General features: G+C 34.6%; 2 protein-coding genes across 2 annotated transcripts; both read right to left on the minus strand.

Annotated features, from left to right (window-relative positions):
- Positions 1-4,900: 4,900 nt before the first annotated feature.
- Positions 4,901-7,160, minus strand: LOC137833151 (uncharacterized). Its single transcript, XM_068641513.1, has 3 exons — positions 6,977-7,160; positions 6,231-6,254; positions 4,901-5,369 (listed from the first exon to the last, which is right to left on the minus strand). Exons 1-3 carry the CDS (start codon positions 7,158-7,160, stop codon positions 5,041-5,043), a joined length of 537 nt encoding a protein of 178 aa, XP_068497614.1. The 3' UTR covers positions 4,901-5,040.
- Positions 7,161-9,548: 2,388 nt separating this feature from the next.
- Positions 9,549-12,473, minus strand: LOC137832205 (pentatricopeptide repeat-containing protein At4g04370). Its single transcript, XM_068640245.1, has one exon. The coding sequence runs from the start codon at positions 12,276-12,278 to the stop codon at positions 9,984-9,986; it is 2,295 nt and encodes a 764-aa protein (XP_068496346.1). The 5' UTR covers positions 12,279-12,473; the 3' UTR covers positions 9,549-9,983.
- Between the last annotated feature and the right edge of the window lie 552 nt (positions 12,474-13,025).

Consider the following 13,025-nt stretch of genomic DNA (forward strand, 5'->3'; position numbering starts at 1 on the left):
AGAATACTAACTTGAGAAATATATGGCTCAGTCTAGTGCAAATTTAAAATCAAAAGTATCCTTGTGCATTTATTTTTCATTAAATAATATATCAAGTAACCACAGTAATAGAAAAAGAATAGAAGAATGAAGGACCTACTATGAAACTAAATTCTCTAACCTAATTAAGAACTTGCAGCTTTCTTTGAAGCATCTTTATTCCATCCTCTTTGGCGAGCTCTGACCTCCCACAAAGCAGTTTCTTTCAACTGATTTTCAAGTGCTGTCTCGGCTCTTTCCCTTGCCTGCTCACAAGTTTCCATCCCTGAATTGCACTTGTCAGCCTCCTTTTGGTATTGAGATGCTATTTTTTTAGCCTCTAAAAGTTTTGTATCTGCCTTTCTTTGTTTTTCCTCAGCTTCAACTTCCCTTTTCTTTACTTCTTCTGCTAAACGCTTTGAAAAACTTACCACCACCTCTTCAGTCACCTCTTGGTCATGCCTCATGCAATCTACAACATACATATGCTAAATATATAAAATATGAGATTGGCTAGGATCAAAAGTTCCAGAATTTGGATTCATTATAACTAGCCACGCCTTTGGGAAGTTTTATCCTCCACAAAAATGTGTTGGTGTCCCCTATATCAAACTAAAATGCTAACACCATTTTTCACTTTTAACTGCATGAACATAGTCAATTATAACATATTATTGTCACAGGGGGGCCTTGGATGCACCTGAAATGTCTTTTTTTTCACTCATAATGCCACTTTATACAACTTTCATGCACCTTTTTCTCTTATGTGTGGACAAAGTTAGTTTTTGGCAACCAAGTAGGCTCTTGGTTTGCAATTGTTGTTTGGTTGGACTAGTGTTTGCATTTTTGTCGTGAAAAAGTGTTTTGATTTGGTACCACTAAAAGTAAGAACTTATACTTGGGTTGAAATAATTTAATCTAGATTAGAAATTAAATACAGAGAGGAACAATGGGGGCATTTTCACACTGTGACTACCATTGTTCCAAAGCTAACCCTCTAAATTAGTGTGCAAGATTAATTACTTGATGTAAAATCCAGTGTTAACTATTTTAGGAGTGCGTGTGGATGCAAAACGTGGGGATCAAAAACCTCTCCCGAATTTTTTCTTTCAGAGGAAACTGCAAGTTAGTAATTTCCCTATCTTTATCAAGTCTCCAGAATAAAAAGAAAGGCTTGACCCCCAAAATGCATCATCATCCTACATGAGATACTTAAACCAAGGCGTATATATAATCATGAGATCTTGTACTTGTGACCTTTATTTAATGTACTAAAGGGGAGGAACTAACCTATAATGGAATTATTGGTCAATCATGCAGGAACAAGCTGATACACCATGTTAGTAATCAACAATCAATATCAGAGCACAAGAAACACGTCTACATTACATGGCCAAAGATTGTTATTAATAAAGTTAGTATTTGATCACACTATTTGATTGGCCAATCATTTAATCAATACTACCCGGCTTTCAATTTATGAGAATATATGTACAGCAAACAATTCATCTCCCGTAATCAGAATGAATGTAAATCATGAAGCACCTAATGCTTCGCATAACAATATTTGATCACATGGTGTTTCAATTTTTACTCTGTAAAGGAAACTAAAAAGAAAGGAGAAAAACTCTTCCTATTTCTAGATTAAATCTATACAAGCAAGTGTAACAACACATGATTAGGTGTGTGTTTAGTTTTTCATTGAATAAATTATTTAAAGAGTATAATAACATACTTTCTGATGGATAACCAAATATATCCTAACCTAAGTATCCTAATAGCCCAATATGAGCAACAAGTGGAGCAGTTTTTGTACATATTTTGAATCAAACATCATGATGACTAAGAAAGAAAAGTGAATACCTTCTGGAAGAGAAATAAGAGGTTGAAGAGAGCAATCACATTGACAAGGAGGACAAGGAGAAGAGGTGGCATTAAGGGTTTCATTGAGATGCCAATACAAGGGTCGTCCTGCAATGTAAGCGATGAGAAAGAGTCCCAGAATCCATATCACCAATCTGAAGGCTTTTTCTTGCCTCCTATTCATTTTTGCAAATTGCAATTACGTGATACTAAGCTGCAAAAAAAAGTTAATCTTAACTGCGAATAATAACTTATCTGTTTAAAGGTTTGGTTTCAAAGATTCGTGTATACATGAAACTGCACCCTCATATTTATGTGTTTCTTCTATCTTATTCCATACACACACCTTCTCTTCTTATTTCCTTTTTCTTTTTATTCACCAATAGTCAATTTAACCTAGTTTTATTATCTCGTTTACATATTCCAATCTTGTAATACTGTATACCTCAAGTGTGAAGTAGCACTTATATGTTATATACTATCATATCTTTTAAAATACACTGTTTAAGACAACAAATATTTAAAATTGAGATACTCATACAACAACAATTATATATGTAATTTTGTGTTTATCTCTTTGTTGATAAAAAAAATCCTCTTAAATAGGCAAACCAACGCAAAAGCATGTACTTCTGAATGGATATTTTTTTCTGTTGTTTTACGGTTTTATGTATATTTATTATATTAAATTTTTCTGTCATAAAATTTGCCATTCGTTGATGTACATGACCGATTAAATTCTTATATTTCTAGATTCTTCATTTGTATCTGCTAGCAACATTGTATAGTACCTTTCATTCTCATCACAGAATCTTCATTACCAACACAAAATATTGAGTTTCATTTGCTGAAACATTCTCTGAAATTTTGTTCATAATCTCACCAGGTTAGTTTTCTTTATTTTTCTCCCTATATTATATCCATAATTCCAAAAGCCTCTATTACTTTGTGTATATAGTTTGCCACTTAATATTGAAAAGATTTGAAGAAGTCTGAATTCTCATAAACCTTGCTTATCTGCACTTTTGTCTACTATCTTTACGTCAAGACAGTTGAAATTTCAGTTTGAATTTTTTTTTCTTAACTTTTGGTTTTTATTTTATAGCCTTTTGAAAAGATGTTATGGTTCAATCATGTCATTATACTATGTTTGGATTTGAGAAGAAATTTAAGATAATAGATTTGGAGTGATTTGAGAGGAAAGTGAAATTGTTTGAGTTTTGATATATTAGATTAGATTTATGAAGAAAGTTTATTAAGGTCTCTGTGTGAAAGTTTGTAAGTGATTTAACAAATATAATAAATTTAAAATAATTTAATATAAATTTTAAAAATTAAAATAATTTTAAAATTTTTCATAGTCTATTTTTTAAAAAAAGTAATTTTTAATTAAAATAGTAATGAATATTTTAAATAAATAATGTTTTTAAAATTTGAAAAATTTAATTTTTAATTTTCATTATTTTCCACTTAAATTTTAATCAATATATTAGTTTTAGATCAAATACGAGAGCTACTATCACTTTGTATAAAAGAAATATAAAATATAAATGTTATTTTATTGAAACTATAAGAGACAAAAATTAAAGAAGATATAACTGTGATTTTGTTAAAAATCTCAGAAAAATATATGTTTATTTTAAAATTAAAAAAATATAAGTATTATTTAATATAATTTCAGGAGAGTTAAACGTAATTTTTGCTATAATAGGATTATATTTGTTTTTATCAATCTAAACAAACTAGTTTAGACTGGATTTTGCAATAAATTTAAACCACTCCAACTTAGAAATGCATTAACTAATAATATACTTTATTTCTATGTACTATTTCATAATCCCTCTTTTTTTCCTCTTTATTTTCATTCCAAAAGTATTTCCAGAAAATATGGTCTCAAGTTTCAACCGTGAAGTGTTCAACGAGAAGCGCTTGTGGGATGAGTTTGTAGGCATGTATGCTTTATCCAAAAATTTGATTAGATCAATTTTATGAACTTAAATTTACTCAATACACCAGATTAAAGTAATTTGATGCATTAACACCATATATTAATCATATAATTAAAGTATGTATATAACTAATGTATATTTCCATATGAATGGTATTAATATAAATATAATATTATGTTACAGAGTATTATTTATTGAGTTAAAAAAATGTATTATTATAATAAATAAGTAACTAAGTATATACTTTTTATACAATGTATAACCTAAATCTATTCTAGAAATGCACAAAATCTAAAGTCGTTAAAAATCTCTTCAACACAAAAGTAATTAGTGGGACAGATTTCTCTTCCAACTAAATATTATTAAAATTAATTATTAAGTATGTATTTTTTTTTTTGGATGATATCAAAGTATCATTTTTTTTTATAGAAGAACCATGTTTAATGCTTAAAAATATCCTTTTTCTTAAAGATTAATTCTACTATGTAAAAAACATCACATAACTTACGCATTATTTTAATTCACGTACAATTAAAATTTTTAAAGACGAAAACTTGATAGAAGTTTTGATTTTTCAAATTGCTTCACCTTTAAAAATAAAGATAACTCTATCTTTTTAAGTTCATGATGGAGTATTTTTTTTTTTCCAACTTGGTTTACCTTTAAAGGGGAATAACTTTATCTTTTCTAGTTCATGAAGGTTTGCAATTTGTGTTTGGTTATCCGTCTCATACTAAATGACAAACAACCCTTTTGAAGTAAGGATGAAACTTCTGCACTTTTTCACATTTGACATATAAAAATGTAACTCCCAATGAAACACACATGTCAGCCAACTTTCTTCAAACACAAGACAACAAACAAATTGTTTGTTATATATTTCAGGTTTTAATTAGCCACTGTTAAGGTTCAACACTACCTAATATCAGGTAAATAGTCACATTATTTACACAGTGATATAATAGGCTGATATAAAAAAATATACTGCTCACAATAAAACAAATAGTTAGAAAAATTAATGATTCATGAGCAAACTGAATCGTTGAGTGCTAAGTTGAAAAATACATGGCTCAATCTAATGCAAATTTAAAACCAAAAGTATCCTTGTGCATTTATTTTTTACTAAATAATATATCAAGTAATCACAACAATCAAAAGAAGAATAGAAGAATGAAAGAACTAGTGTGAAACAAAAGGGGCTCTAACCTACTTAAGAACGTGCTCGAGCTTTCTTTGAAGCATTTTTGTTCCATCCTCTTTGGCGTGCCCTGAGCTCCCACAAAGCAGTATCTTTCAGTTGATTTTCAAGTGCTGCCTCAGCTCTTTCCCTTGCCTGCTCACAAGTTTCCATCCCTGAATTGCACTTGTCAGCCTCCTTTTGGTACTGAGAAGCTATCTTCTTAGCCTCTAAAAGTTTTGTATCTGCCTTTCTTTGTTTTTCCTCAGCTTCAGCTTCCTTTTCCCTTACTTCGTCTGCTAAAAGGTCTGAAAAACTCTTCCCCACCTCTTCAGTCACCTCTTGGTCATGCCTCATGCAATCTACAACATACATATCCTAAATATATAAAATCTCAACTTGTCTAGGATCAAAACTACCAGAATTCGGATTCATTATAACAAGCCACGCCTTTTGGAAGTATTATTCTCCAGAAAAGTATGTCAGTATCCCCTATATCAGACTAAAATGTTAAAACCATTTTAGACTTTTAACTGCATGAGCATAGCTAATTATAACACATCATTGTCACAGGGGGGACCTTGGATGCACCCGAAATGTTTTTTTTTTCACTTATAATGCCACTTTGTACAATATTTATGCACCTTTTTCTCATATGAGTGGACAATGTTAGCTTTTGGCAATTGTGTTTTGGACTAGCGTTTGCACTTTTTTCATTGAGAAGTGTTTGGATTTGGTATGACTAAAAGTGTGAACTTATATCTATGTTGAAATAACTTGATCTAGAATTAACAATGAAATATAGAGAGGACCTAAATATCTTGTTCAGCTCCTTTTCCCCATTTCAGCAAAATTAACTAACAACTAAGAAAGTGTTATTTTGCAAGAACATTGGCAGGACACGTGATTTTAAGACTCTGCAAATTTATAATAATGTCTTCGCTTCTACTTCCACCTTATGTTACACACTATCATGAAAAAGTGGGAGAGGATTAGATATCCTCACCATTTGTGACTACCATCACCATTGTGCCAAAGTTATCCCAATAAATTAGATTGTAAGATTAATCACTTGATGTAAATAAAGTGTTACACTATTTTAGGAGTGCGAGTAGATGCAGAAAGTTGGGATCAAAAACCTCTCCCTACATGAGATACTTAATTTAATCATGACCTTGCACCTGTTGCTTTTCTCTAATGTACTAAAGGGTGGAGGAACTAACCTAGAATGGAATTGTTGGTCAATCCTGCAGAATCAAGCAGAGACACCGTGTTAGTAATTGGCAATGAATGTCAGAGCATAAAAAACACATCTATGAAGACACTATCAACTATCTTGTTTTCCATTGAATGGACATAGATTTTGTTTGACTAAGTTCAATATTTGATCACAGTATTTGATTAGCCATTCCCTTAATCAATACTCCTGGGCTTACAAACCACGTTTAGCAGAATATATGTACAACAAAAAAAACCGTTTACCATATCAGAATGAATGTAAACCATGAATGACCTAACACTTGCATACAAATTTGATTACATGGAGTTTCATTTTTCACTTTGTAAAGGTAATTAAAAATAAAGGTTAAAAACCATTCCTATTCCTAGATGAAATCTACAAGCAAGTGTAACAACGCATGGTTAAGAGTGTGTTTAGGTTTTCATTGAATATATTATTTAAAGAGTTTAATAACATGAACTTTCTAATGCACTCTATTATTATTCAATACTAATTATCGTGAGACTAATAATTAAATAAGCATTAAGCCTTACAAAGTTTTGTAAATCTTAATCAATAAAAAATGTGTTTAAGAGAGTGTGTCTAACACAATGAGTTTACGATGGGTAACCAAATATATCCAAACCTAAGTATCCTAATAACCCAATATGACGAACATGCAGGTGGAGCAGTTTTTGTATATATTTTGAATCAAGCATGATGATGACTAAGAAAGAAAAGTGAATATACCTTCTGGAAGAGAAATAAGGGGTTGAAGAGAGCAATCACATTGACAAGGAGGACAAGGAGAAGAGGTGGCATTAAGGGTTTCATTGAGATGCCAATACAAGGGTCGTCCTGCAATGTAAGCGATGAGAAAGAGTCCCAGAATCCATATCACCAATCTGAAGGCTTTTTGCTGCTTCCTATTCATCTTTGCAAATTGCAACGATGTGGTACTAAGCTGCAGAAGAAGAGGATCTTGACTGCGATTAATAATTTATTCGTTAAAGCTTGGTTTGGTTTCAAGATTCGCATACTCCAAACTGTACCCCTGGCTATGTTTACGTGTTTCTCTCTTATGTTCCATACACACACCCTCTCTCCTTATTTTCTGTCATTATATTCATAATTAATAAATTCAACCTTGCTTTCTTACCTCATTTAACATCGCAATCTTGTACTATTGTATACCTATGTTATGGACATTTATATATTATACTGTATTATATTCTTTAAAATACATTGTTTGAGAAAAAAAATGTATTTAAATTTAAGATACTTATACAACAATTTATATATATATCATTTTCTATTTTCTTTTGTGTTTATCTCTCTTTATAATTATGATATATATTATTGTTCCGTCCGGTTGACCGGGACGTCTTCGTGCGCGACCTCAACCGTCAGCTAGGGACTCCTTCCCACTGGTTACCTGTGGATTCCTGCAAAAAAGAGGACAAAGAGGCGCCCTAGCGGCCGTTTGCACTCCGACGCTCAAGTCAGCCAGCAAGAAACACCAAAACTATTCACCTCCGTCTCTGAGCACCGCGTGTGGCACTCTGAAGGCGGTAAAAAGAACTGTGTATTGTGTGTGTTCTTCTCCCTCGGGCAAAAATCTTTTCCCAGTCCCTTGTTCGTAACCTCAAAGCACGAGCAAGCAACTAGAGAGTTCTGGTCAATTTGCCAAAAGTTCAAACCCCGTTTCCAACATTCTCAGCGCTATTTAAACTACCCAAGCATTTAAAGCGCCTTTAATTACAAATGTAACGCACTCAATCAGCGCATCTAATTAGAAAACGTAGCGCATTTAAGACGTTGAAACGCTTGAGAGCCATTATAGTACCTGAACGCTCGAAACGGAAACTGTATTGAATGACTTTAATTACCTGGCACCTGACTAAAGGGTGTTTCTATTCTGACATGGTTGTCGTACACGTGGAGTGGAGGGCCTCACGACGCCGTGACCCCATCTGGGAGCGTTTCTGCCCATCTGGGGACGTTTCTACGTGTGAGTCCTCCTGCTTGGGAGTGCTACTGCGCTAGGGGTGACTTTTTGGGTGCCAACTCATGCCCCCAATCATTTAGTCACTTACTTTGAGAGCGTATCTGCCCTCCTCTCGTACCCTGCACCCGTCTACCCTGGGCGTGACCTTCCTCTTGGGTCGTATCTGTCCCAAAGGCGTCTCTGGGGCGGCAGGGGTACTTCACGAGTCAGGCTGCCCTATACTGGTGTTGTTACTATGGCCTTGAAGCCACCTTTCTCTCCTCTTTATTACTGTTCCCTGGTTATACAGGGTTTGGGGCCTTCCCACGGCGTCGCCCCCTCCATGGTCTTTCCTACCCATGGGTATCGGGGAGCCGCACAGTGATTGCCTTGACTCAATGATATTTGATCTTGGCGACGCCCTGGTTGAGCGACGCCTTCACCTAGGCGACGCCTTGCCTTGGCGACGCTTCCTCTTGGCGATGCTGGCACTTGGCGTCTCTCCACCTAGGCGACGCCCTGCGTTGACTTTGACTCTCCAGGCGTTGACTTTGACCCTCCAGGCGTTGACTTTGATCTTGACTTAGTCAACGCCCGGATACGGACGGTACAATTATTATATTTTGTAAGAAAGAGATAGACAAAAAGATGGCATAAATATAAATTATTGTACATTCTATTTTTTCTTATTTATTGAATCATATAATTTTAGATTTTTTTATTTAATGAGTCTTACTTATAATTTTTAATAAATTTTAACCAATTGTAAAAAGGTATGCTTTGGAAGACTCACTTTTCCCGGTAGTTTACTTATTTTATCTCATATTAGTAATTTAACATTATATATAATGTTTTTATTTTTGTTTTATGTAGACATATATCTCAAAAATATTTTTCCAAAATCAAAAGATAACAAAAGTTATTTTACTTTGGTTTTAGTAAACATTTTTCTACTTTTTTGCCGTTTCATAAAAAAAAAAAGTTCTACTTTTTGACCCAGTGATACACTTTATTGTTTTTGCTTCATTTTTAAAAAATTGAATATGGGGAAAGGTGATCTATCTGGAGTTTTTTGTTAAAAGGATTTTGAATGTCTTCATGAACTAAATGAAAAATATAATATATGGTCATATTTTATGCAAAGTCATTTTCATTAACGGATGGTGATTTCACTACGAACACAAAAATATATATACTTTTACAATTAATACAATTTATAATGTTTGACGGTACTTTTAATTTTTTTTAATTAAACAGTATTTTTTTAAAAAAACTTATGATAATTACATAACGTTTTAATCCTTTTACAGAAGTTGAAACATTCTGGAAGCAATATGAAGATAATAGTATTATGTAATGATTCATTGGGAAAAAAAAGAAAAATTATAAATAATTTTTCCATCAAAATAAAAGGGAGCATTGATACAACAATATGGTTGGGTTGGAATTTGAGGTTGTAGGTTCAAATCCTAAAACCTGCCTCATTCTGAGTAGGAGTAAGCTTACATGTATTTATCCTTGCCTTGTGAGTGCAACCCCTTTTCCATGCTAAAAATGTTGGGATGTTGCTAAAAACTCTGTATGAATGTATTATGGTAAGTCATCTGCCTATGTACATAAGACTTCATTAGATACCTGATGCGCCAAAAATATAAAAGAAAAGAAAGTGAACGTCTCAAAAACTGTGGAAATTGAAAAACATTGAGGCGGCTCACAAGAGTGCCAGCCGGTCTTGGAAAAAATTCCGTTTAGATATAAAATTTCAGCATGTTATTGTGATATCACGTGGCTGCTTTCAAGGTTACTGTCCACTTCCTGCATTTTGATCATTTCCTTTCTCAAAAATTTTAGTGTACCAACTATTTCTTGAAACAGAGGGTGTGAGTTGTGATCAGTGAAAAATGTAGTGATGGTCCCATGTATGTCAATAAAGCTCCAACCAGGAATTTTTTTCAAGCCAAGAGATCTCATATGAGTCCATGCCTCACCCACTTCTTCCCACCTGTTTGTTGAGGCATAGCAATGTGCTAACTGTACAAAATTTCCAGCATGCGTAGGCCTCAGCAGGAGAATATCATTAGCTATTCTATCACCAAGTTCATTATTCCCAGTTGCTCGACAAGCATCGAGGATAATACCCAAAACATCGAGCACAGGATCTGAGAACTTTTTCTTGTACACGTTAAATGCCTCCTCTACCCTCCCAGCACGACTGAGGAGATCCACTACACAAGCATGGTGTTCAAGATTTGGTGCAATCCCAAAATCTTTGGTCATTGATTCGTATATGTTCAAGCCCTGTTCTACAAGTCCATTATGACTACATGAAGATAGGACTGAGAGGAAAATCACATGGTTGGGTTTCATCCCACTTTCCAGGAACTTTGAGTATGACCTCAATGCAATCTCCCCTTGGCCATGATAGCCATATCCTGCAATTATGGCGCTCCATGAGACCGAATCATGACTTGGCATCTGGTTGAAACACCTCTGGGCAGTATCCAAATCACCACATTTGCAGTACATGTCGACCAAAGAAGTGTCAACCAAGATGCATTGACTAAGGCCATTTTTTATCTCAAAACCGTGGATCCATTTTCCCAAGTGAAGTTGTCCAGTGGATGCACACCCTTGGAGGAGGGAAATAATGGTTATTGAATCAGGTGTTTGATGATCAGACCTCATTTCATTAAAAAGGAACATGGCCTTGCAAACATAGCCATTTTGAGCATATCCAGTAACCATAGCATTCCAGGAAACCAAATCCCTTTTGTCCATCATATTAAATACAATGGAACTCTGATCCAAGTGACCACACTTAGCATACATGGTCACAAGAGCGTTCTGAATAGCTATATCCATGTGTAATTCCTGCCTTATTATATAACCATGAATCGATGTCCCCAAATTAAAAGACCCAAGCTGTGCACAAGCTGTGATTACACTAGCCATAGTAGCAGTAGATGGCTTCACTTTAAATTTTAACATCCGTCGGAAAATAGTTAGTGCTTTGTCTGCAGACCCACTCTGCGCAAGGCCTGAGATCATTGCTGTCCACAAAACGACATCTCTATCTGAACTCCTTTCAAATATTCTAAATGCAATGTCAATGTTCCCACCTTTTAGGTACGTTACAATCAATGATGTTTCAACATGTGCATCCAAGTCAAAGCCAGCTCTTAAAATTTGCCCATGCAAGCACCTTCCCAATTTCAACTCACCCCTTGATGCAGCCACAGACAAGACAGACCCAAAAGTCTGCCGATCAAGCTCAACACCTTGTACCCTCATTGTCTTAAGAAGTAGCAGAACTTCACATAGATTCCCAATCTGAGCATAAGCTGAGATCAACGAATTCCACGAAACCAGGTCCCTTTCATCCATGTAATCAAACAATTTCCTAGAGTCATCAATGTTTCCACACTTCCCATAGACATTCAGCATAGAATTTGATAAGTTTGTATCAGACATAAACCCATACGAAATTACACAGCCATGCAAACACTGCACGGTAGCAAGCTCCGAAACTCCAAGCAGCAAACTCAGCATGGTAACGCTAGTGGGTGGAATTCCCTGGCGACGCATTCCGTCAAACAGAAAAAAGGCCTCAGGAACATGACCCAAGCGTGAGTAGCACCCAATAATGGTGGTCCAAGGTACAACGTTCCTCACAGGCATAAAGTCGAATACTTTGCGAGCAACATCGGCGCACCCAAATTTGGCATAGAAATTTATCAAAGAAGAGGCAATGTAGGGATCAATAGACAAGCCTTTAACAAGGACCCGTTGATGGAGGGAGAGACCGAGGGAAAAGAGGTTGAGAGAAGAGCAAGCTCTGAGAAGACTGGGGAAGGTGTAGGCGTCAGAAGGGACATGGGTTTTGAGCATAGAGGCGTAGGTAACAAGAACTTGTCGGTGAGCACCTTGGGATGAATAGTGGTTGATTATGGCATTGAGGGAGTTTGTAGTGGCTGAAGCTGAAGTTGGGTGTGCTACTGACACCACGCACCGTTTTGGGACACTCAGACTCAGCAGTAATTGCGGCTTTGGTTTGTAAGAAAACATTATCCATTCCACCCAAGATCGCTTTCTTCTTCCTCGTTCGCCGCAACCCCCCTCTCGATTTAACACTTACAACAAGTAGTATGGATTAAATGTGTTGTGTCTCTCAAAGTAGTATGGCAAAAAGTATTAGGGAGTTTCTACCAAAAAAGGTCGTCAACATAAGTTTGTCATACCCATAATCAAGAATGTTGGAAGCAGACTTTTTAATTCAATCATCTAGAATGATGTGCAAACTCATATTTTAAATAACAACCGATTTTATTTATATTTTAAGGTAAAAGTTTAACAAACTAAAGTCTTACTTGATATACATAAAGCATGATATGATATTTAATTACATTATTACTTTATTATTACTTTGTTATCTTTTAGGATTGTTCAAGGATATATGTTATAGTCGGATGAAAATAAACAATATTTTATTCAAAAATACTAAATGATGAACTTATTATAAAGGACTCTATACTAATACTTGAAGGTTAGTTGACTTTCATTTGTGTTCTTTTCAAAAAAAAATCGAATAATCTCACTTTTCAATCATTTTTCAACCCATGAAATCCAATTAAAAAAAAAAAGAAACAAACGCTAGTGTGAAGCCAAATTATTTTCTTTACAAGTACAACGCTACTCGTTTAGGAAGTGGTTCAGATATTTTATTACCTTGGGAAGATGGGAACGCGACATCATGTTTGCGGCAGAAGTGATAAGCACAAAAGTGCTCGAATTCAAATTCTATGACCATTTAGG

Source organism: Phaseolus vulgaris, chromosome 6 (assembly GCF_000499845.2).
Source record: "Phaseolus vulgaris cultivar G19833 chromosome 6, P. vulgaris v2.0, whole genome shotgun sequence".
NCBI classification, from domain to species: domain Eukaryota; kingdom Viridiplantae; phylum Streptophyta; class Magnoliopsida; order Fabales; family Fabaceae; genus Phaseolus; species Phaseolus vulgaris.